The sequence below is a fragment of the Nerophis lumbriciformis genome, linkage group LG04 (genome assembly GCF_033978685.3).
Source record: "Nerophis lumbriciformis linkage group LG04, RoL_Nlum_v2.1, whole genome shotgun sequence".
Classification (NCBI taxonomy): Eukaryota; Metazoa; Chordata; class Actinopteri; order Syngnathiformes; family Syngnathidae; genus Nerophis; species Nerophis lumbriciformis.
In genome coordinates, this window is record NC_084551.2 from 53853779 (window position 1) to 53881079 (window position 27301).

The 27301-nt window shown below is 37.1% G+C and overlaps 1 protein-coding gene across 3 annotated transcripts in view; it reads right to left on the reverse strand.

Annotated features, from left to right (window-relative positions):
* Window positions 1–8596, reverse strand: part of LOC133603971 (semaphorin-7A) — a 58524-nt gene extending 49928 nt beyond the window's left edge. For 2 of the 3 annotated variants that reach the window (XR_012050390.1, XM_061957262.2), the window contains exons 1-3: window positions 7708–8596; window positions 3601–3740; window positions 2878–2940 (exon numbers count right to left, since the gene is read on the reverse strand). Coding sequence is in view for 1 of the 3 variants with exons in the window: in XM_061957262.2 (XP_061813246.1) it covers window positions 2878–2940; window positions 3601–3740; window positions 7708–7804 (300 nt within the window). In the remaining 2 variants the exon portion in view is untranslated. Of the gene's footprint in view, window positions 1–2789; window positions 2941–3600; window positions 3741–7707 lie in introns of those variants that run through there. The other variant, XM_061957270.2, reaches the window with a different exon arrangement.
* Between the last annotated feature and the right edge of the window lie 18705 nt (window positions 8597–27301).

A 27301-nucleotide genomic window follows, 5' to 3' on the forward strand; every position in this document is an offset into this window, starting at 1 on the left:
TATGCGCTCGGCATTACATTTCTTGAAACCAGCAAACTTATACTAAAAACTAGTTTATTGTTCTTAATGGAAAGGCAACAAGGCTTGTTACTAGCCGCTCAGGCAAGTCATATTGTCTAAAAATGCATTTTTCCATCGATAACATGACATCATCGCGCCAAGTGCGTGCTCTTTCAGTCAATTGGTGCACATATATAAAGCCCGACCCCCGGCCAAAATTTTTTTAATTGTAATTTTGAAGAATTTACCTGAATGCATGAACTATTTCTGTTCAAAATTGTTAGAAATGTCACATGTTAAATGTTTAAATATTAACTGTCAGTTTACTGTACTGTGCCAACTGTACTACTATATGAGTATGTATGTTCTATTGTTTCATTTAAAATAAAACAGCAAAGTCCATTTGGCTGTCATCTGTCATCATGATTTTTTATTTCATGCTTGAAATAAAAAAATATTACTTTAAAAAAGTAGTTGTTGATGACACAGCTTTGCAACAGTTGATATTCTAGTTTCAAGCATGTTTTACTCAATATAGGTCATAACATCTCAGCAACAAGCTGTAATATCTTACTGAGATCATTTAGGACCAAAATACTTAAAACGAGTAAAACACTCTAACATAAAATCTGCTTAGTGAGAAGAAGTATCTTATCAGACAGAAAATAAGCAAATATCACCCTTGTTTGAGATATTTAATCTTACTTAGATTTCAGTTTTTGCAGTGGGTCCCATACGTAACTTTGGGGGGAATACAGTTACTATAGGAACCGTTGGGTTGTGTACTGCTCATTGGGTTGTGGTTTTGCCGGTTTTCGTGGACGGGAGGAAAGAGACATTTATTATGTGGGACTCATTTGTGTTGTATTAAAAATAAGCCTTGTGTTGCGGCTAGAATACATAGATATTTTGTTTATTTGTTGTTTATCACGTTCCCAGCTGAATATCAGGTCCTACTGGTGAATCTTTGAATAGCTTTGTGGCAGCGACAGCCGGAGTACGTGGCAGCGTTTGGGACAGTTTAAAAAAGGCATAATGAACCATTCTATTTATGATCGTCTCAGAGCTTGGTAAATCGGATTTGTTTTCAGTGAGGTTTGGACTCTGCCTTGGCTGCCCTTTGTCACCGAGTCTGTTCGTAACTTTTATGGACAGAATTTCTATACGCCGTCAGTGCATTGTTGGGATACGCTTTGGTGTCTGCATTTTGCAAATGATGTGGTCCTGCTGGCTTCATCTGGCCGTGATCTTTAGCTTTCACCGGTTCAGTTCATTGCCGAGTGTGAGGTGACTGAGATAAGAATCAGCACCTCCAAGTCCGAGTCCTTGGTTTTTGCCCGGAAACATTTAGAGTGCCATCTCTGAGTTGGTGATGTGATATTGCCCCAAATGGAGGTGTTTAAGTACCTCAGGGTTTTCTTCCTGCAGGCGGACAATGTATCTTGATATCGACAGGCAGATCGGTGAAGTGTTTACAGTGATGTGAACTCAGTCCGTCATGGTTAAGAGGGAGGTGTTGCCGGAAGACAAAGTCCTCGATTTACCGGTTGATCTATGTTCCTACTCTTACCTATGGTCATGAACTTTGTATTGTGAGGTAAAAGAGGTCGCGGGTACAAGCAGCCAAAATAAGTTCTATCCATAGGGTGGCGGGACTCTGCTTTAGAGATACAGCTTAGGGTGAGACGCTCTGTCATTCGAGTCGTTGCCGTTGTCGGCATCCTTCCGTCTCGGGAGACGATGGGGTAGATCCTTTAAAGTGATGCTGGAGTGACCTCTCCAGTGGACCTCTCCGAGTCGTTTCCGTTGTCGGCATCCTTCCGTCTCGGGAGACGATGGGGTAGATCCTTTAAAGTGATGCTGGAGTGACCTCTCCAGTGGACCTCTCCAGTGGATCTACATGGCCTGGGCATGGAACTATGAAGGGGAAGCTGTTGTCCAGGCAGCAAGCAAGCCCCCCCCCCCCCCCCCCCCCCCTCCGCGTGGCTGGTGGGTCCAAGGTAGCGACGAGTGTCAATAAAGCTTGGCTGTGGTTGTCGGAATGACTCCGACTCCTGATTTTCTGTTGGGGTTTACTCCTTTAGCCTTACCCTCGAGTTGGTTGACCACAAGGCAGCGGTGATTTTGAGTTTGGAGATGTCCTTCTCTTAGATGGGCTGCCTTACTAGGTTGATGAGCCCCATCTGCTAGCCATGGGTAAATCTTACCCATGGCGGTAGAAGCCCGATCTGACTCATTCGGGTAGAGCTCTGAATAAAGCCACCTTTGGCATCTGGTCACGATACCCCAGGATGGTGAGAGGTTCCGGTCTTGTCTGACTTGGAGGGTTGCCTCAGGATACCCTGGGAGGAACTGGATGAAGTAACTGTGGAGGTGGAAGTCGGCAACCTGACCCCGGATAAGCGGAAGATGGATGGATGATGAATGCAATTAATTTATCACCCCATGATGACCCGCTGTACATGGAGTTAGGAGGGGGATTTAATGTTTGACTCTGAGGTTGATAGTCAAATTAAACTCCTGAATCAAATGGTTAAAGAGCAGGACACAGCCCTATATCCCAGCGTCAATGTGTGGATTGTCAGCAACAATGAATAGGAACATCCTCAGCAAAGAACACAGGAAGGTGCGCACAAAACCATGCTGATGAAAAAATCTCCTTGACGGAGGTCGTTAATTTGAGACTGATTGGATTACTGCTGTTGCTTTTGAGAAGACTACATCATTAGGGTAATTTTTTTATATGTAATTTTGGAAGGTTTTAGAAGTAATCCGCACGTGGCACAAACCTCTGAATGGATGATGATGATGGTGGTGGTGATGATGGAAACAGGGCGAGGTTGTTAAAGATGCACTTAGTGGACAGTGAGCTTCTACCTCGAGCGGTGCCGCCTTGGCCTTGCAGGTGTCGATGGCGGTCTGATCTGACGGTGCTGGGATCTGTTGGAGGAGCAAGCAAGGGTTAGTTCTGTCACGCCTCCGCAGCTCCAACAGCGACCCATCACTTTTTCTGCCCTTCTTATGTGAGACTTTTAGCGCCTTGTTGCCTCCCCGCGCTTCTCCACAACGTGTCTGTGCCGTACAGCCTACACACCGCTTGGACATGAACTCTCATTAAGTACGTAGGTGGCACAGTTTCTCTCCACCAGCACAAAATGTGGCTTGAATTTATCTCTAGGAAATGTATCTTCGAGGTTTAGAACCAAGCAGCAATCGTTGTGGCCCTTTAATTAGGAACACAACCTACTGCCATCCATTACAAGTGCAGTTTTTCCAAAGACGATTATGCTAAGTCAGAGAGAAATTTATTTGACGGTGTGTTTATTATTTTCTAATACTATCCTCTCTAAAAGGATTCAATCAGTCCAACTATTGCTTCCACCCCCACTTCACACGTCAGTCTTGTCATATTTAGACTTTGCATCAATAGCAAGGCGTGAATATGTTTTTGGAAAATGTCCACCTTTTGATTGACAAACGGCTGGAACTGTTCTGATCTCTCATATAAATATGACTGTCACTCTCGAGGTCGTATTTATATCGCTCTGTCAATCAAAGGCAGTCAGCTACAGACGGTGTGTACTGCTACGGAGTGAGCACCTGCAGGTCATGTACGCCTCTGTTGCCGAAGGTGAGCACGTAGATCATGGCCTGCCCGCCCACGTACAGCGTGTTGTTCCCCTCCTGGTGGTACATGCTGACGTAGTTCTCGGGCTTGTCGAAGTGGAATCGAGACGGTTCTGTGGGTCAGGATAGAGTTGGTTATACAAAAGCCTGTAAGGCAGAGGTGTCATACACAATGGTACCACATCTGGACCGCCACATCATTTAATGTATTCATTCTTTCCATTTCGACAGTGAAGTGAATTAATGAACTCATTATGTTCTACATAAGGTGAATATTTATATTCAACTTGGAGAAAACGAACCACCAGGTTTAAGTAATGGTCGAGCACATAATGAATTAAGGAGCCTTTGTTGGACATTCACATGTGGACTGGAATTAGCTCTCTCACGAGAAGAAGCAATAAAATCGGGCTTAGGAATGCAAAAGTTCTAGCTCTATCCTGGAGGAGAAATTCCATGCTTATCTTAACGTCAAATTACAAGTTATGTTATACAAGTTATGTCTTCCCGGACACTTACACGTGAACATATCCTTACATGGTCAGGTTGTACTATCCTGAATTAACACACACCCAGACAGTGAAAGAAGGAATATAAGACTGTGGTTCGGCTCCTCCAGGTGAGGAGTCCTTCATTTTTGACCTGAGCTCCTCCAGGTACTGCAGACCTGTATAATGACACTCGCTTGTAATAAAGCAACTTTTTGTTCAGCAAAGCGTCTCTTTTGATCCAGCCGCACTGCCGTGTCGCCCTTCCCCCCGGGTTAGGTGGCAAGACCGGAAAAACACATCAACAGAAGAAAAAAAAATGTATGTACTGCATGAAATTGCGTATATTTGAAACTTCAATTGTATCTAATGTTGCAACAAATATACAATTATCATAAGTGCTAACCTTCTTCCACTTTAAAGTAGGGCTGCAACTAACAACTAATTTGATAATCGATTAATCTGTCGATTAATCTATTAATAATCGGATAAAAGAGACAGACTACATTTCTATCCTTTCCAGTATTTTATTGGGAAAAAAAACAGCATACTGGCACCATACTTATTTTGATTATTGTTTCTCAGCTGTTTGTAAATGTTGCGTTTTATAAATAAAGGTTTATAAAAAAAATAAAATAATAAATAAATACATTTTAAAAAAGTAGCCTCTGCGCATGCGCATAGCATAGATCCAACAAATCGATGACTAAATTAATCGCCAACTATTTTTATAATCGATTTTAATCGATTTAATCAATTAATTGTTGCAGCCCTACTTTGAAGGGAACAGAATTTTAATTTAGCCTATCATTCACAATCCTTATGTTTTTCTTTTTTTATGCTTTCTAAATCATAAATAAACTCCGGCAAAAGTCGGCTAACAATAGAGCCAAAAAAATACATCCAAACACCTCCATCATTGTTTTATAGTACAAAACCCAAAACCAGTGAAGTTGTCACCTTGTGTAATTCGTAAATAAAAACAGAATACAATGATTTGCAAATCCTTTTCAACTTATGTTCAATTGAATATAATGCAAAGACAATATACTTAATGTTCAAATTTAGAAACATAATTTTTTAACATAATGAGTTTAGGCCCAGCGAAGCCGGCGGCATTCCTGGGTGTTGTTGATAACTGGCTTTGGCTTTGCATTGTATAGTTTTAACTTGCACTTACAGATGTAGCGACGAACTGTAGCTACTGACAGTGGTTTTCTGAAGTGTTCCTGAGTCTTTGTGGTGATATCCTTTACACACTTAATCCCCCGAGACGGTGACGTCAGCCTTTAAAAGCTCAACGAGCTCACACCGTGAGACGTTTCCTTGAACGCTGCAGGACATCTACAGGTGGTCGGAGCGGCCAAGCGAGGGCAATTTATACGATGACGACGTTAGGACACTGCCAGGACCTCTCATTGTGTGTGTTCTTGTATTTCTACCCTTCTTGAGACATTCACAAAGCAAAGTAGCTTCCATATGAGAAGGTGTGAACAAGTTAGGACATAAATCATGGTCCCCATACTGAAAACCATTGCATCTAATAGAGAATGTCTCATTTGCACCCCTGGTGGTGACATCTATCAACATGAGGGCGGTCCCAAAAAGGAGGGATTTTTCAAATTGACTGTGTGTCGCTTTTAAAAGTGATTCCCCTCTGGTCAACATATGAAATAACAAGTGTGTGTAAGAAATTTAAATGCGCCCCCTTTGGCCAAAATTAATTTAAAACAATTAAATATGTATGTAGAGACATACTGTAATAACTTCAAGTAAATAATGAAGATTAAAAAACAATTACAAACAACAAATTTAAAAAAATTTAAATAAAATTCTCACAATGTGTTGACTTTTTTCTTATAAAATTGGGAACAATTTCTCATATTCTTTCTGTTTCTGTAATATTGCAATATTTTTTTATTTATTATTTTTTAATGCAAAATGGTTCCATTTGTCATATATAGAATTCTTACTTTAATCACAATATTGCCATTTTTTGTTGTTCTTGTAAAATAGTGACATTTTTGGAGTAAAATGATGACTTTTATCATAGATTTTGCAAGTAAAAATTCCGATTTATTATTATAATATTGCCAAAATTTTAAACTTTTCTACTAAAATTGTGACTTTTGTCGAGTGCAGTTACGACTCTTTTCATAAAATTGCCAAAATTTTAAGCTTTCCTTGTAAAACTGCGACTCTTATTGAGTAAAATTCTAACGTTTTTCATAATATTGCACAAATGTTCAGTTTTTCTTGTCACATTTTGACTGGCGTTGAGTAAAATGACGACTTTTATTATAACACTGCCAAAATTCTACGTTTGTCTGGTGAAACTGTGAAATTTTTCTTGTGAAATTTCGACTCATTTTTCACAACAAAGCTTGTTTTTTATATATATATATATGCATAGTATGTATATATTATTAATGTTGTAAATACACATCTTTATATATCTACAAAGGCTGGTCCTAAAGAGGGAGGCATTTATCTCACGTCCCAAGAAGGTCGGAAGTACAATAATGTGTGTGTGTGTGTGTGTGTATAAAGTAAACCACAACAGAAACCCAATATCTAAGTTAGATTTCATGTTCTCCCCGTGACTGCGTGGGTTCCCTCCGTGTTCTCCGGCTTCCTCCCACCTCCAAAGACATGCACCTGGGAATAGGTTGATTGGCAACACTAAATGGTCCCTAGTGTGTGAATGTGAGTGTGAATGTTGTCTGTCTATCTGTGTTGGCCCTGCGATGAGGTGGCGACTTGTCCAGGGTGTACCCCGCCTTCCGCCCGATTGTAGCTGAGATAGGCTCCAGCGCCCCCCGCGACCCCGAAGGGAATAAACGGTAGAAAATGGATGGATGGATTTAAAGCAGTGTGGGTGGCACTGGGGAGCAAGGTGGGTAAAGTCAAGGACACAACGGCAGTGACTAGGATGGCGGTAGCGGGGATCGAACCTGGAACCCTCAAGTCGTTGACACGGCCGCTCTACCAACCTTGTGTGTGTGTGTGTGTGTGTGTGTGTGTGTGTGTGTGCGCGCGCGCACTGCATGACAATGGCTGTTGTCGTCTTGTACGTTTTGTACCAAGTGTTCATCTATTGTGTAGGGTGGGGGGGGGGGCACTTACATATAACAGCCCCCCTCCCCCCTCCATTGGCTGCATATGTGCGAGGTGTGAAATATGTGAGTGGAATAAATAATGATGAGTGGGCTCGGAATTTTCCACACAATCTCAATTACCACCACCACCACATGTCGACGTGCTCCACACGGCCGTTGCGACGCCTCTCTCCCGCATTGCAGCTTACTCATTCGGTATGAAGTGAATGAAATGAGGTTCTTCTCACAATGGACGCGCTGCCTCTCATTTCCTTTAATTGACGACCTCAGCAAGGGGGGGGAGGGGCCATTTTAACGATCAATCCCCGCCATAGTCGGCATCACTCCATCTATCTGTCACTTTACCCAGCATGCATCGCTTCGATAAAAGATCCACAAAGTCAAAAAAATTATATATATATATATATATATATATATATATATATATTTGTAAAAAAAAAAATGTATATATATATATATATATGTAAGCTTACCGTGCACCACAAATTTGAGCCTGGGCGCCTTGGCCGTGACAGCGGCGACGAGAAGCCCGAGGACGAGGACGCGGAAGCGCGACGTCTTGGCGTTCATGTTGTAGCTGGAAGAAACCCTGGAGAGTGACGACCTCTGCCTTCTTTTTCCTTCTGACTGCCTTCTTTACCTCCTAACTGCCTTCTTTTCCTCCTGACTGCCTCCTCTCTGCCGCTTGCTGTCAGGCTGCTGACTCTGTCTCGTCCGCCCGGGGAAAGAAGCTCCACCTCGCAGCAGCCTCGCAACAATTGGCTGCAACGCGCACGAACACGCATGTACACGCACGCACACGCGCGCACACACACACACACGCATTCAGACACACACACGAACACACACGCGCTCGCACACAAGCACACGTGCACGCACGCAAACACACGCACATTCACGCACACACCTAAACAAGCACACGACAACGAGCACGCGCTTATTCACGCGCACGCACACAAACACATATAACACACGAGCAGACGCACATTCACGCACACGCCCACACAATCACACGCACATTAATGCACGCGCACGCACAAACACGTACACACACACGCACACTCACGCGCTCGCACACAAGCACACGTGCACGCACGCAAACACACGCACATTCACGCACACACCTAAACAAGCACACGACAACGAGCACGCGCTTATTCACGCGCACGCACACAAACACGTATAACACACGAGCAGACGCACATTCACGCACACGCCCACACAATCACACGCACATTAATGCACGCACACGCGCACGCACAAACACACGCAACTAAACACACACATAAATACACCCTAACGCACGCACATTCACGCACACTCGCACGCACGCACACAACACACGCACACACAAACACACGCACACAACACACACACGCACGCACGCGCACAAACACGCACACACAAACACACGTACACGTGCAAACACACGCACACGCACACACCCACACAAACACACGCACATTCACGCACACACAAACGCACACAACACACGCACTTTCACGCCCACGCAAACATGCACAGCACACACAAACGCACAATCACACACACAATCACACACACATTCACGGACACACACGCGCACGCACACGCACACACACCTAAACACACGCACACACAAACACACACGCGCACACACACACAAACACACACACCAATGCACACAGCACACACACGCGCACGCACACACTCACACACAAACAGACACACACACAACACACGCACACACAAACACACACGCAAACACACACGCAAACACACACGCAAACACACACATAACACACATAAACACACGCACATTCACGCACACACAAACACACACACAAACACACACACACACATAACACACATAACTACACGCACATTCACACACACGCACACAACACACGCACACACAAACACACGCGCACACACACATAACACACACACAAACACACGCACATTCACACACACACAAACACACGCACACACACACAACACACACGCACGCACACACAAACACACGTACACATACAAACATACACGCACACAAACACACGCACATTCACACACACACAAACACACACACACGCGCACACACACAAACGCACACAACACACACACGCACATTCACGCCCACACAAACACGCACAGTAGCACACACAAACGCACAATCACACACACATTCACGGACACACACGCGCACGCACAAACACACACACCTAAACACACTCAAACACACACACATTCACGCACACACAAACACACACACGCACACACACACAAACACACAACACACACACCAACGCACACAGCACACACACGCGCACACACACACTCGCACACACACAAACACACACGCACACACAACACACACACACAAACACACACGCACACAACACACGCACACACAAACACACACGCAAACACACACATAACACACATAAACACACGCACATTCACGCACACACAAACACACACACGCACACACAACACATGCACACACAAACACATGCGCACACACACACATAACACACATAAACACACGCACATTCACGCATACACGAACACACACACGCACACACAACACTCGCACACACAAACACACACGCACACACACATAACACACACAAACACACGCACATTCACGCACACACAAACACACACAACACACCCCCACACGGGTGTGTGTTGTGTGTCGACATGCACTTGTTGATGGTGCACAGGTTCATGTGATCGTGCACTAAAACATCACATTGTCCTCTCATATACTGTATGAGATGGGGCGGTATAGCTCGGTTAGTAGAGTGGCCGTGCCAGCAACTTGAGGGTTCCAGGTTTGATCCCCGCTTCCGCCATCCTAGCCGTTGTGTCCTTGGGCAAGACACTTCACCCACCTGCTCCCCGGTGCCACCCACACTGCTTTAAATGTAACTTACATATTGGCTTACACTATGTAAAAGTGCTTTGAGTCACGAGAGAAAAGCGCTATATAAATATAATTCACTACACAGCAATTATTTCCCTTAAGTGGGACAAAGAGACCTAATGCAGTATATTTACCTCGCTCGGGACAAGCGGTAGAAAAATGGATGAATGAACGCGCTGTTAAGGGGGCTGTTTGCAACGTTTACACAGATGCTGAGAGGGAGCCAACTTTTCAATGTGTTTTACTCGCTACATCCCTCTCCCTCCCGGCTTCTTGTTACCCAGACACATTGATACCACGTTGATTATACATACATGTCCTTTAAAACTGATACAACGTTGCAAAGCGGTTGTATCTGCACATTGGATCCACTTTTTTGGTTGGGAAATTACCAAACTTCAATGGTCAAATCAACGTCAGAACCCAACATAGATTAAACGTCGTCAAAAAGCATGTTGTTTCAATGTTGTATTTGTGTTGTAGAATATTGGTTGGGAAATGACCAAATGTATGGGAAATGACCATATTTCAATGATAAATCAACATCACAACCAGACATTAAATATATGTTGTCAAAAAGCATGTTGTTTCAATGTTATATTTTTGTTGTAGTATATTGGTTGGGAAATAACCAAATTTCAATGGTCGAATCAACGTCACAGCCGACATTGAATAAACGTTGTCAAAAAGCATGTTGTTTCAACGTTGTATTTGTGTTGTAGAATATTAGTTGGGAAATGACCAAATTTCAATGGTCAAATCAACGTCTGAGCCTGACATTGAATATATGTCGTCAAAAAGCATGTTGTTTTAACGTTGCATTTGTGTTATATAGGATTGGTTGGGAAATGACCAAATTTCAATGGTCAAATCCACGTCAGAACCCAACATTGATTAAACGTTGTCAAAAAGCATGTTGTTTCAACGTTGTATTTGTGTTGTAGAATATTGGTTAGGAAATGACCAAATTTCAATGGTCAAATCAACATCAGATCCCAACATTGATTACACATTGTCAAAAAGCATGTTGTTTCAACGTTGTGTTTGTGTTATACAATATTGGTTGGAAAATGACCAAATTTCAATGATCAAATCAACGTCACAACCAGACATCAAATATGTCGTCAAAAAGCATGTTGTTTCAACATTGTATTTGTGTTGTAGAATATTAGTTGGGAAATGACCAAATTTCAATGGTCAAATCAACGTCAGAACCCAACGTTGATTACACATCGTCAAAAGGCATGTTGTTTCAACGTTGTGTTTGTGTTATAGAATATTGGTTGGGAAATGACCAAATTTCAATGGTCAAATCAACATCAGATCCCAACATTGATTACACGTTGTCAAAAACCATGTTGTTTCAATGTTATATTTTTGTTGTAGTATATTGGTTGGGAAATAACCAAATTTCAATGGTCAAATCAACATCACAGCCGACATTGATTAAACGTTGTCAAAAAGCATGTTGTTTCAACGTTGTATTTGTGTTATACAATATTGGTTTGGAAATGACCAAAATTTCAATGGTCAAATCAACGTCAGAGCTTGACATTGAATATATGTCGTCAAGAAGCATGTTGTTTTAACGTTGTATTTGTGTTATATAGGATTGGTTGGGAAATTACCAAATTTCAATGGTTGAATCAACGTCAGAACCCAACATTGATTAAAGGTTGTCAAAAAGCATGTTGTTTCAACGTTGTATTTGTGTTGTAGAATATTAGTTGGGAAATGACCAAATTTCAATGGTCAAATCAACGTCACAGCCTGACATTGATTAAACATCAACAAAAAGCATTTTGTTTCAACGTTGTGTTTGTGTTATACAATATTGGTTGGAAAATAACCACATTTCAATGATCAAATCAACGTCAGAACCCAACATTGAATAAACGTAGTCAAAAAGCATGTTGTTTCAACGTTGTATTTGTGTTGTAGAATATTGGTTGAGAAATGACTAAAATTCAATGGTTGAATCAACGTCAGAACCCAACATTGATTAAAGGTTGTCAAAAAGCATGTTGTTTCAACGTTGTATTTGTGTTGTAGAATATTAGGTGGGAAATGACCAAATTTCAATGGTCAAATCAATGTCACAGCCTGACATTGATTAAACATCAACAAAAAGCATTTTGTTTCAACGTTGTGTTTGTGTTATACAATATTGGTTAGAAAATAACCACATTTCAATGATCAAATCAACGTCAGAACCCAACATTGAATAAACGTAGTCAAAAAGCATTTTGTGTCAACGTTGTATTTGTGTTGGAAAATTCAATGGTCAAATTAACGTTACAACCTGACATTGAATAAACGTTGTCAAAAAGCATGTTGTTTCAACGTTGTATTTGTGTTGTGGAATATTGGTTGGGAAATGACTAAAATTCAATGGTTGAATCAACGTCAGAACCCAACATTGATTAAACATTGTCAAAAAGTATGTTGTTTCAACATTGTGTTTGTGTTATACACTATTGGTTGGAAAATGACCAAATTTCTATGGTCAAATCAACGTCAGAACCCAACGTTGATTACACATCATCAAAAAATATGTTGTTTGAACGTTGTGTTTGTGTTACAGAATATTGGTTGGGAAATGACCAAATTTCAATGATCAAATCAACGTCACAACCAGACATTAAATATGTTGTCAAAAAGCATGTTGTTTCAATGTTGTATTTGTGTTATAGAGCATTGGTTGGGAAATGACCAAATTTCAATGGTTGAATCAAAGTCACAGCCTGACATTGATTAAACATCGTCAAAAAGCATTTTGTTTCAACGTTGTATTTGTGTTGTAGAATATTGGTTAGAAAACGACCAAATTTCAATGGTTGAATCAACGTCAGAACCCAACATTGATTACACATCGTCAAAAAGAATGTTGTTTCAACGTTGTATTTGTGTCATAGAATATTGGTTGGGTAATGACAAAATTTCAATGGTTGAATCAACGTCAGAACCCAACATTGATTAAACGTTGTCAAAAAGCATGTTGTTTCAACGTTGTGTTCTGTTGTAGAATATTGGTTGGGAAATTACCAAAATTCAATGGTTGAATCAACGTCAGAACCCAACATTGATTAAAGGTTGTCAAAAAGCATGTTGTTTCAACGTTGTATTTGTGTTGTAGAATATTAGTTGGGAAAATGACCAAATTTCAATGGTTGAATCAAAGTCACAGCCTGACATTGATTAAACATCAACAAAAAGCATTTTGTTTCAACGTTGTGTTTGTGTTATACAATATTGGTTGGAAAATGACCAAATTTCAATGGTCAAATCCACGTCAGAACCCAACATTGATTAAACGTTGTCAAAAAGCATGTTGTTTCAACGTTGTATTTGTGTTGTAGAATATTGGTTAGGAAATGACCAAATTTCAATGGTCAAATCAACATCAGATCCCAACATTGATTACACATTGTCAAAAAGCATGTTGTTTCAACGTTGTGTTTGTGTTATACAATATTGGTTGGAAAATGACCAAATTTCAATGATCAAATCAACGTCACAACCAGACATCAAATATGTCGTCAAAAAGCATGTTGTTTCAACATTGTATTTGTGTTGTAGAATATTAGTTGGGAAATGACCAAATTTCAATGGTCAAATCAACGTCAGAACCCAACGTTGATTACACATCGTCAAAAGGCATGTTGTTTCAACGTTGTGTTTGTGTTATAGAATATTGGTTGGGAAATGACCAAATTTCAATGGTCAAATCAACATCAGATCCCAACATTGATTACACGTTGTCAAAAACCATGTTGTTTCAATGTTATATTTTTGTTGTAGTATATTGGTTGGGAAATAACCAAATTTCAATGGTCAAATCAACATCACAGCCGACATTGATTAAACGTTGTCAAAAAGCATGTTGTTTCAACGTTGTATTTGTGTTATACAATATTGGTTTGGAAATGACCAAAATTTCAATGGTCAAATCAACGTCAGAGCTTGACATTGAATATATGTCGTCAAGAAGCATGTTGTTTTAACGTTGTATTTGTGTTATATAGGATTGGTTGGGAAATTACCAAATTTCAATGGTTGAATCAACGTCAGAACCCAACATTGATTAAAGGTTGTCAAAAAGCATGTTGTTTCAACGTTGTATTTGTGTTGTAGAATATTAGTTGGGAAATGACCAAATTTCAATGGTCAAATCAACGTCACAGCCTGACATTGATTAAACATCAACAAAAAGCATTTTGTTTCAACGTTGTGTTTGTGTTATACAATATTGGTTGGAAAATAACCACATTTCAATGATCAAATCAACGTCAGAACCCAACATTGAATAAACGTAGTCAAAAAGCATGTTGTTTCAACGTTGTATTTGTGTTGTAGAATATTGGTTGAGAAATGACTAAAATTCAATGGTTGAATCAACGTCAGAACCCAACATTGATTAAAGGTTGTCAAAAAGCATGTTGTTTCAACGTTGTATTTGTGTTGTAGAATATTAGGTGGGAAATGACCAAATTTCAATGGTCAAATCAATGTCACAGCCTGACATTGATTAAACATCAACAAAAAGCATTTTGTTTCAACGTTGTGTTTGTGTTATACAATATTGGTTAGAAAATAACCACATTTCAATGATCAAATCAACGTCAGAACCCAACATTGAATAAACGTAGTCAAAAAGCATTTTGTGTCAACGTTGTATTTGTGTTGGAAAATTCAATGGTCAAATTAACGTTACAACCTGACATTGAATAAACGTTGTCAAAAAGCATGTTGTTTCAACGTTGTATTTGTGTTGTGGAATATTGGTTGGGAAATGACTAAAATTCAATGGTTGAATCAACGTCAGAACCCAACATTGATTAAACATTGTCAAAAAGTATGTTGTTTCAACATTGTGTTTGTGTTATACACTATTGGTTGGAAAATGACCAAATTTCTATGGTCAAATCAACGTCAGAACCCAACGTTGATTACACATCATCAAAAAATATGTTGTTTGAACGTTGTGTTTGTGTTACAGAATATTGGTTGGGAAATGACCAAATTTCAATGATCAAATCAACGTCACAACCAGACATTAAATATGTTGTCAAAAAGCATGTTGTTTCAATGTTGTATTTGTGTTATAGAGCATTGGTTGGGAAATGACCAAATTTCAATGGTTGAATCAAAGTCACAGCCTGACATTGATTAAACATCGTCAAAAAGCATTTTGTTTCAACGTTGTATTTGTGTTGTAGAATATTGGTTAGAAAACGACCAAATTTCAATGGTTGAATCAACGTCAGAACCCAACATTGATTACACATCGTCAAAAAGAATGTTGTTTCAACGTTGTATTTGTGTCATAGAATATTGGTTGGGTAATGACAAAATTTCAATGGTTGAATCAACGTCAGATCCCAACATTGATTAAACGTTGTCAAAAAGCATGTTGTTTCAACGTTGTGTTCTGTTGTAGAATATTGGTTGGGAAATTACCAAAATTCAATGGTTGAATCAACGTCAGAACCCAACATTGATTAAAGGTTGTCAAAAAGCATGTTGTTTCAACGTTGTATTTGTGTTGTAGAATATTAGTTGGGAAAATGACCAAATTTCAATGGTTGAATCAAAGTCACAGCCTGACATTGATTAAACATCAACAAAAAGCATTTTGTTTCAACGTTGTGTTTGTGTTATACAATATTGGTTGGAAAATAACCACATTTCAATGATCAAATCAACGTCAGAACCCAACATTGAATAAACGTAGTTAAAAAGCATTTTGTGTCAATGTTGTATTTGTGTTGGAAAATTATGAAAATTCAATGGTCAAATTAACGTTACAACCTGACATTGAATAAACGTTGTCAAAAAGCATGTTGTTTCAACCTTGTATTTGTGTTGTGGAATATTGGTTGGGAAATGACTAAAATTCAATTGTTGAATCAACGTCAGAACCCAACATTGATTAAAGGTTGTCAAAAAGTATGTTGTTTCAACGTTGTGTTTGTGTTATACAATATTGGTTGGAAAATGACCAAATTCCAATGGTCACATCAACGTCAGAACCCAACGTTGATTACACATCATCAAAAAATATGTTGTTTGAACGTTGTATTTGTGTTTTAGAATATTGGTTGGGAAATTACCAAATTTCAATGATCAAATCAACGTCACAACCAGACATTAAATATGTTGTCAAAAAGCATGTTGTTTCAACGTTGTATTTGTGTTATAGAGGATTGGTTGGGAAATGACCAAATTTCAATGGTTGAATCAAAGTCACAGCCTGACATTGAATAAACGTTGTCAAAAAGCATGTTGTTTCAACGTTGTATTTGTGTTGTAGAATATAGGTTAGAAAACGACCAAATTTCAATGGTTGAATCAACGTCAGAACCCAACATTGATTACACATCGTCAAAAAGCATGTTGTTTCAACGTTGTATTTGTGTTATAGAATATTGGTTGGGAAATGACCAAATTTCAATGGTTGAATCAACGTCAGAACCCAACATTGATTAAACGTTGTCAAAAAGCATGTTGTTTCAGCGTTGTATTTGTGTTGTAGAATATTGGTTAGAAAACGACCAAATTTCAATGGTTGAATCAACGTTAGAACCCAACATTGATTAAAGGTTGTCAAAAAGTATGTTGTTTCATCGTTGTATTTGTGTTATAGAATATTGTTTGGGAAATGACCAAATTTCAATGTTTGAATCAACGTCAGAACCCAACATTGATTAAACATTGTCAAAAAGCATGTTGTTTCAGCGTTGTATTTGTGTTGTAGAATATTGGTTAAAAAACGACCAAATTTCAATGGTTGAATCAACGTCAGAACCCAACATTGATTAAAGGTTGTCAAAAAGTATGTTGTTTCATCGTTGTATTTGTGTTATAGAATATTGGTTGGGAAATGACCAAATTTCAATGGTCAAATCAACGTCAGAACCCAACATTGATTAAACGTTGTCAAAAAGCATGTTGTTTCAACGTTGTGTTTCGGACAACTAGTGGACCAGAAACCGCATAGTAGTGACACCGTTGTCTCTCTACGAGTTGCTGGAGAACACAAACAGTGATTTCAGTTTTGGAGAGTTTTCTCCAAAGACCGGGAGCTTAAAAGCTGCTCCCGGTCTTGGGTCTGTGAGTAAAAACGTCATTGGAATCCTTACTAAAATATAAGTTACACAATTATCTGGCAGTCTACCAAATATATCTTTTGAATTGATTTATTTGCACATTGATTTTTGTTTAAACTCACCGAGTGCCTGGTCGTTTGTTTCATGGTTCACAAGTCCAGTTGTTGGTCCAAAACTGAGAGTGATATTTACATTTTTGGTCGTATTTTCTAAGGGTGGAGTGCCATCTCCGGGTTGGGGAGGAGATCCTGCCTCAAGTGGAGGAGTTCAAGTACCTCGGAGTCTTGTTCACGAGTGGGGGAAGAGTGGATCGTGAGATTGACAGGCGGATCGGAATGTGATGGGAATTGTTTTTATTACAAATGCACTGTTTTTAAAGTTGCTTATTTAGTGCAACGAAAAGAAACCTATAACTGCACCAGTATACATAAATTAATGATGCATCTATAATAGATGTTTAATCGCATCGTAGCTCCTGAATCGTAAGCAATTTGTGAGGTGGCCAAATTTTCACACCTCTAGTTTATATAAATATATAAAGGTACCGTATTTTCCAGACTATAAGGCGCACTTAAAATCATTTTTTCCCCCTCAAAACTCGCCTTATAACCTAATGTAAGGAATACGTTTGGTTGAGCTTACCCACCTCGAAGCTATTTTATTTGGTACATGGTGTAATGCTAAGTGTGACCAGTAGATGGCAGTCAAACAACCTGAGAAAATTGCCTCCCTCTTTAGGACCAGCCTTTCTAGATATATAAAGAAGTGTATTTACAACATTAATAATATATACATACTATGCACATATAAAAAAGCTTTGTTGTAAAAAATGAGTTGGAATTTCACAAGAAAAAGGTCACAATTTCACAAGAACAACTTAAAAGTTTGGCATTATTATAATAAAAGTCGTCATTTTACTCAACGCAAGTCAAAATTTTACAAGAAAAACTGAACATGTGTGCAATATTATGATAAAAGTTGGAATTTAATCAATAACAGTCGCAATTAAAAAAAAAAAAGCTTAACATTTTGGCAATTGTATTTACTCGACAAAAGTCTAAATTTTTTGGGAAAACTTTAAAATGTTGGTAATATTTTAATAATAATTGGAATTTTGCTTGGCAAAATTTTGACAAAAGTCATAATTTTACTCAAAAAGTGTCACTATTTTACAAGAACAACACAAAAATTGGCAATATTCTGATAAAAGTCAGAATTTTACATGACAAATGTCACCATTTTGCATTAAAAAGTAATCATTGGAAAAAAAAAACCTGATAATTTTACAAGAAAATATTGCAACATTACAGAAACAGAAATAATATGAGAAATTGTTCCCAATTTTATAGGAAAATAGTCGACACATTGTGAGAAAAAGACTGCTTTTAGTTAATTTGTATTTTTTTTTAAATTTGTTGTTTGTAATTGGTTTTTAATCTTAATTATTTACTTCAAGTTATTACAGCATGTCTCTATATACATATTTATTAATTTTTTTTCAAATAATTTTGGCCAAAAGGAGCACATTTCAATTTCTTACACACACTTGTTATTTCATATGTTGGCCAGAGGGGGAGCACTTTTAAAACAGACACACAGTCATTTTGAAAAATCCCTCCTGAAATGAACACTTGTGCAATATTTTGATAAAAGTTGGAATTTCACTCAATAACAGTCGCAATTTTACAAGAAAAGCTTAACATTTTGACAATTTTCTGAAAAGAGTCGTAATTTTAATCCACAAAAAGTCACAATTTTATAGGAAAACTTTCAAATGTTGGCAATATTATAACAATAATCGGAATTTTGCTTGGCAAAATGATGACAAAAGTCATCATTTTACTCCAAAAATGTCACTATTTTACAAGAACAACACAAAAATTGGCAATATTCTGATAAAATTCAGAATTTCATATGACAAAAGTCACCATTTTCCATTCAAAAGTAATCAATTTAAATAAAAAACTAATAATTTTACAAGAAAATATTGCAATATTACAGAAACAGAACGAATATGAGAAATTGTTTCCAATTTTATAGGAAAAAAGTCGACACATTGTGAGAAAAAGACTGCTTTTAGTTAATTTTTATTTTTTTTAATTTGTTGTTTGTAATTGGTTTTTAATCTTAATTATTTACTTCAAGTTATTATAGTATGTCTCTAAATATATATTTTTTTATTTTTTTCAAATAATTTTGGCCAAAGGGAGCGCATTTCAATTTCTTACGCACACTTATTGGCAATATTATAACACTAATCTGAATTTTGCTTGGCAAAATGATGACAAAAGTCATAATTGTACTCCAAAAATGTCACTATTTTACATGAACAACACAACAATTGGCAATATACTGATAAAATTCAGAATTTTATATGACAAAAGTCACCATTTTGCATTAAAAAGTAATCATTTTAAATAAAAAACTAATAATTTTACAAGAAAATATTGCAATATTACAGAAACAGAAAGAATATGAGAAATTGTTCCCAATTTTATAGGAAAATAGTCGACACATTGTGAGAAAAAGACTGCTTTTAGTTAATTATTATATATTTTTTTAATTTGTTGTTTGTAATTGGTTTTTAATCTTAATTATTTACTTCAAGTTATTACAGTATGTCTCTATATACATATTTATTTATTTTTTTCAAATAATTTTGGCCAAAGGGGGCGCATTTCAATTTCTTACACACACTTGTTATTTCATATGTTGGCCAGAGGGGGAGCACTTTTAAAACCGACACACAGTCAATTTGAAAAATCCCTCCTGAACTGAAAATGTGTGCAATATTATGATAAAAGTTGCAATTTTACTCAATAACAGTCGCAATTTTACAAGAAAAGCTTAACATTTTGGCAATTTTATGAAAAGAGTCGTAATTTGAATCGACAAAAAGTCACAATTTTATCGGAAAACTTTCAAATGTTGGCAATATTATAACAATAATCGGAATTTGCAAAAGTCATCATTTTACTCCAAAATTGTCACTATTTTACAAGGACAACAACAAAATTGGCAATATTGTGATAAAAGTCAGAATTTTATGACAAATGTCACCATCTTGCATTAAAAAGTAATAATTTTACATAAAAAAGGATTAATTTTACGAGAAAATATAACAATATTACAGAAACAGAAAGAATATGAGAAATTGTTCCCAAATTTATTAGAAAAAAGTCGACACATTGTGAGAAAAAGACTGCTTTTAGTTCATTTGTATTTTCTTTTTTTGATTTGTTGTTTGTAATTGGTTTTTAATCTTCATTATTTACTTCAAGTTATTACAGTATGTCTCTATATACATATATATTTATTTTTTTCAAATAATTTTGGCCAAAGGGAGCGCATTCCAATTTCTTACACACACTTGTTATTACATATGTTGACCAGAGGGGGAGCACTTTTAAAACCGACACAGAGTCAATTTGAAAAATCCCTCCTGAAATGAACATTTGTGCAATATTATGATCAAAGTTGGAATTTTACTCAATAACAGTCGCAATTTTACAAGAAAACTTTAACATTTTGGCAATTTTATGAAAAGCGTCATAATTTGAATCAACAAAAAGTCACAATTTTATCGGAAAACTTTCAAATGTTGGCAATATTATAACAATAATCGGAATTTTGCTTGGCAAAATGATGACAAAAGTCATAATTTTATTCCAAAAATGTCACTATTTTACAAGAACAACAAAAAAATTGGCAATATTGTGATACAAGTCAGAATTTTATATGACAAATATCACCATCTTGCATTAAAAAGTAATAATTTTATATAAAAAAGTAATAATTTTACAAGAAAATATTGCAATATTGCAGAAACAGAAAGAATATGAGAAATTGTTCCCAATTTTATAAGAAAAAAAGTCGACACATTGTGAGAAAAAAAAACTGTTCATTTTTTTATTTTTTTATTTATTTGTTGTTTGTAATTGGTTTTCATTATTTACTTCACGTTATTACAGTATGTCTCTATATACATATTTATTTATAAAAAAAAAAAAAAAAAATTGGCCAAAGGGGGCACATTTCAATTTCTTACACACACTTGTTATTTCATATGTTGACCAGCCGGGGAGCACTTTTAAAACCGACACACAGTCAATTTGAAAAATCCTCCTTTTTGACACCACCCTCATTTTGATGGATGAGACATTCTCTATTAGATGCAATGTTATTGGGACCATGATTTATGTCAGCACTTGTTCACACCTCCTCATATGGAAGCAACTTGTCCTTCTTGATGTCTCAAGAAGGGTAGAAATACAAGATCACACACACACACACACACACACACACACACACACACACACACACACACACACACACACACACACACACACACACACACACAATAAAAACATTAAAAAAATAAAACAAGGAACATAACATGTGCAAGGGATAACACTCAAATAAAAGCAAATAAAAACACAAGGCTATACATTTATATTTTATTTGATGGCAGTTGTGTCTTGATGTGATGTGACACTTTTAGCCACTAGATGACAGCAGCTGCAAGTCTTTCTATCAGTTTCAGACACTGGTTTGTCCCGCCTACTGTCTCCTCTGATTATTCATGCCTTTAATATTTTTATTTGTTCCTCTACTGCTCAAAACCATCCACTTTGAATTGTTACAATTGTCAGTTATACATGTATGTATATATGTTCTTTCCATCAGTCACACAAGGCATGATTGAATGCTTGTGCTGGTGAATGGAGTCTGAAGAAACAAGCTTTTATTCCTCCTCAACAAGGTCATTAGCACGAGTGCATGTTCATTATTTGGTTTGTGCTGCAAAAGTGTTCATCAGAGGACATTATTTTGTCATCCCCACGAGGAAGTCGGAGGAAGTACAAAACCCCAAAACCAGTGAAGATGTCACGTTGTGTAAACGGTAAATAAAAAGAGAATACAATGATTTGCAAATCCTTTTCAACTTATATTCAATTGAATAGACTGCAAAGACAAGATATTTCATGTTCCCACTGAGAAACTTATTTTTTTTTTGTGCAATTAATCATGAATTTAGAGTTTAATGGCAGTAACACATTGCAAAAAGGTTGGGACCGGGGCATTTTTACCACTATGTTACATGGCTTTTCCTTTTAACAACACTCAGTAAAGGTTGAGGAGACACATTTTTGAAGTGGAATTCTTTCCCATTCTTGCTTGATATACAGCTTAAGTTGTTCAACAGTCCTCCGTTGTGCTATTTTAGGCTTCATAATGCGCCACACATTTTCAATGGGAGACAGGTCTGGACTGCAGGCAGGCCAGTCTCGTACCCGCACTCTTTTACTATGAAGCCACGCTGTTGTAACACGTGGCTTGGCATTGTCTTGCTGAAATAAGGAGGGGCGTCCATGGTAACGTTGCTTGGATGGCTATAAAACCTGTATGTACCTTTCAGCATTAATGGCGCCTTCACAGATGTGTAAGTTACCCATGTCTTGGGCACTAATACACCCCCATACCATCACACATGCTGGCTTTTACACTTTGCGCCTGGAACAATCCGGATGGTTCTTGTCCTCTTTGGTCCGGAGGACACGACGTCCACAGTTTCCAAAAACAATTTGAAATGTGGACTCGTCAGACCACAGAACACTTTTCCGCTTTGTATCAGTCCATCTTAGATGACATTCTTCAAAGTTCCACATTTCCCACATTTTTTAAAATCTGATTTAAACTGTTCCAACTTCAAAATATTCAGCCTGTTTGGGAATTGTGTGCTCTACTTCAATAATTCAAAAAAAAAAAAAAAAAAAATCCAGGATTTCAGTTCAACTTTGGCATTAGAGCGTTCACACGCAATTCCTTCAGTAATTGCTTCATGTAGTTACATTTAATTTTATTTTTTTTTGACTCATTTTTTTTTTCTCCATTCAATTTAATTTAATTTTTATTATATTTTAAGTGACTCAACTTGAAGATGGTCTGTTAAGTTGAAATGTCACGTTTACCACAAGGCGGTGTTCCTTACCTATTCAGTGTTTACGGATTTCACCATCTACGCTCCGTAATATCATCAAAGGGTTCAGAGAATCTGGAGAAATCACTGCACGTAAGCAGCTAAGCCTGTGACCTTCCATCCCTCAGGCTGTACTGCATCAACAAGCGACATCAGTGTGTAAAGGATATCACCACATGGGCTCAGGAACACTTCAGAAACCCACTGTCAGTAACCACAGTTGGTCGCTACATCTGTAAGTGCAAGTTAAAACTCTCCTATGCAAGGCGAAAACCGTTTATCAACAACACCTAGAAACGCCGTCGGCTTTGCTGGGCCTGAGCTCATCTAAGATGGACTGATACAAAGTGGAAAAGTGTTCTGTGGTCTGACGAGTCCACATTTCAAATAGTTTTTGGAAAAAGTGGACGTCGTGTCCTCCGGACTAAAGAGGAAAAGAACCATCCGGATTGTCCTAGGTGCAAAGTGTAAAAGCCAGCATGTGTGATGGTATGGGGGTGTATTAGTGCCCAAGACATGGGTAACTTACACATCTGTGAAGGCACCATTAATGCTGAAAGGTACATACAGGTTTTGGAGCAACATATGTTGCCATCCAAGCAACGTTACCATGGACGCCCCTGCTTATTTCAGCAAGACAATGCCAAGCCACGTGTTACATCAACGTGGCTTCATAGTAAAAGAGTGCGTGTACTAGACTGGCCTGCCTGTAGTCCAGACCTGTCTCCCATTGAAAATGTGTGAAGCCTAAAATAGCACAATGGAGACCCCCGGACTGTTGAACAACTTAAGCTGTACATCAAGCAAGAATGGGAAAGAATTCCACCTGAGAAGCTTCAAAAATGTGTCTCCTCAGTTCCCAAACGTTTACTGAGTGTTGTTAAAAGGAAAGGCCATGTAACACAGTGGTGAACATGCCCTTTCCCAACTACTTTGGCACGTGTTGCAGCCATGAAATTATAAGTTAATTATTATTTGCCAAAAAAAAAAAAAGTTTATGAGTTTGAACATCAAATATGTTGTCTTTGTAGCATATTCAATTGAATATGGCTTGAAAATGATTTGCAAATCTTTGTATTCCGTTTATATTTACATCGAACACAATTTCCCAACTCATATGGAAACGGGGTTTGTATTTTGGGTCATCGTGCCGTAGAGAAGCCTGAGAACCACCTGACAGGGGCACGCGCATGCCGTAACGTCATGTGCGTGCCCGCCGCAGGGGGGCGCGGGGCTTCCCGAGGCCCCTTTAATCCACCCCCCGGGCGTGGGGTCCAATGGGACCGAGAGGAAGTATGAAAATAGATCATGTGGGGCTGCCAGACAGACCTATATAACAGATTGAGACATGCAGAGGTAATCCAAAAGGGTTTAAATCTGCGCTCCCACACGTGATCATGTGTTTTTTTCCTTTTTCTGGGTTATGCCCAGCAACTCTCTGTCCGCTCAATCCGTCTTAGTGGGCTTTAAAAAGGTCATATTATGATTATTTTCTACATGTCAAACACTTCCTTGTGGTCTACATCAGTGGGCCCCAACCACCGGTCTGGGGACCGGTACCGGTCCGTGAAGCATTTGCTACCGGGGCCGCACAGAAACATGAAATCATTTATCAAGGACTGCATTTTCTCCGACTTAACTTTTGGCCTGTCCCACTAGACCAGGGGTGTCAAACTGGTTTTCATTGAGGGCCACACCTCAATAAAATAAAAATTAAACAGCGGTACTGTATTTCGATTTACAATAATATGTTGTAAAAATAATAATAATTTAAAAAAAAACAGTAAAAGTCTGGCAAGTTTTTTCTGTAAAAAACAGAGGTTAAAATCCGCAGATTTTTTGTAATATTTACGTAATTTTTTATTTAGTTTTTAACCATAATAAAATGGTAAAAAAAAAAAAAAAAAATCATGAGAGGGCCGCATGTAACAGTAAACAATTAATTAATTTGCCTATGAATACCGCTGTTTAATTTTTTTTTGGCAACTCAGCTGCCAGTTTTTTACAATAATAAAATGGTAAAAAATTAATTAATTCATAAACAATTAATTAATTTGTCTATGAATTTAAATATTTAAAAAACAATTTATTACGTAAAGAGTAAAAAAAAATCTGGGGATTTTACCACTGTTTTTTACAAAAAAAAGTTCCCAGATTTTTTAAAATTATTATTATTTTTACAACATATTATTGTAAATCGAAATACAGTACCGCTGTTTAATTTTATTTTGGCAACTCAGCTGCCAGTTTTTTACCATAATAAAATGGTTAAAAAAATCATTAATTCATAAACAATTACTTAATTTGCCTATGAATTTAAATATTTAAAAAAATAAAAAATAACGTAAAGAGTAAAAAATATTTGTCGATTTTAACCTCTGTTTTTTACAGAAAAAGTTGCCAGACTTTTACTGTTTTCTTTTAAATTATTATTATTTTTACAACATATTATTGTAAATAGAAATGCAGTGCCGCTGTTTAATTTTATTTTGGCAACTCAGCTGCCAGTGTTTTACCATAATAAAATGGTAAAACAATCATTAATTCATAAACAGTTAATTAATTTGCCTATGAATTTAAATATTCAAAAAAATAAAAAAATTACGTAAAGAGTAAAAAAAATCTGCGGATTTTAACCTCTGTTATTTACAGAAAAAAGTTGCCAGAATTTTACCGTTTTTTTAAAAATTATTATTATTTTTACAACATATTATTGTAAATCGAAATACAGTACCGCTGATTAATTTTATTTTGGCAATATGGTAAAACATTCATTAATTCATAAACAATTAATTAATTTGCCTATGAATTTAAATATTAAAAAAAAAAATCATTACGTAAAGAGTAAAAAAAATCTGCGGATTTTACCACTGTTTTTTTACAAAAAGAAGTTGCCAGACTTTTACTTTTTTTTTTTTAGTTATTATTATTTTTACAACATATTATTGTAAATCGAAATACAGTACCGCAGATTAATTTTATTTTGGCAACTCAGCTGCCAGTTTTTTTACCATAATAAAATTGTTTAAAAAAATCATTAATTCATAAACAATTAATTAATTTGCCTATGAATTTACATATTAAAAAAAATAAAAAAATACGTAAAGAGTAAAAAAAATCTGCGGATTTTAACCTCTGTTTTTTGCAGAAAAAAGTTGCTAGACTTTTACTGTTTTTTTTTAATTAATATTATTTTTACAACATATTATTGTAAATCGAAATACAGTACCGCTGTTTTATTTTATTTTGGCAACTTAGCTGACAATTTTTTACAATAATAAAATGGTAAAAAATTCATTAATTCATAAACAATTAATTAATTTGCCTATGAATTTAAATATTTTAAAAACAAATTATTACGTAAAGAGTAAAAAAAAATCTGCGGATTTTACCACTGATTTTTACAAAAAAAAGTTGCCAGACTTTTACTGTTTTTTTTTTGTTATTATTATTTTTACAACATACTGTATTATTGTAAATCGAAATGCAGTACTGCTGTTTAATTTTATTTTGGCAACTCAGCTGCCAGTTTTTTACCATAATAAAATGGTAAAACAATCATTAATTCATAAACAATTAATTAATTTGCCTATGAATTTAAATATTTAAAAAAATAAAAAAATTACCTAAAGAGTAAAAAAAATCTGCGGATTTTAACATCAACTCCTCTCCACATGGAGAGGTGTATTTCTGATCTTGTCAACCCCTCCCGGGCAGAAGGGCCGGATCAAAAGAGACGTCAGAGACGCTTTGCTGAACAAAATGTTGCTTTATTACAAGCGAGCGTCATTATACAGGACTGCAGTACCTGGAGGAGGTCAAGTCAAAAACAAATGAGGCACTCCTAACTTGGAGGAGCCGAACCACCTTCTTATATTCCTTCTTTCTCTGCCTGGGTGTGTGTTACTTCAGGAGAGTACAACCTGACCATGTAAGGAGACCTCTCTATGTCATAACTTAGAAGTGAATGTGAAAATAGACGTGGAGTCTCTCCTCCAGGATAGAGCTATCACTTTTGCATTCTGAAGTCTGAATTTATTGCCAGTCCATATGCGAATGTCCAACTAAGG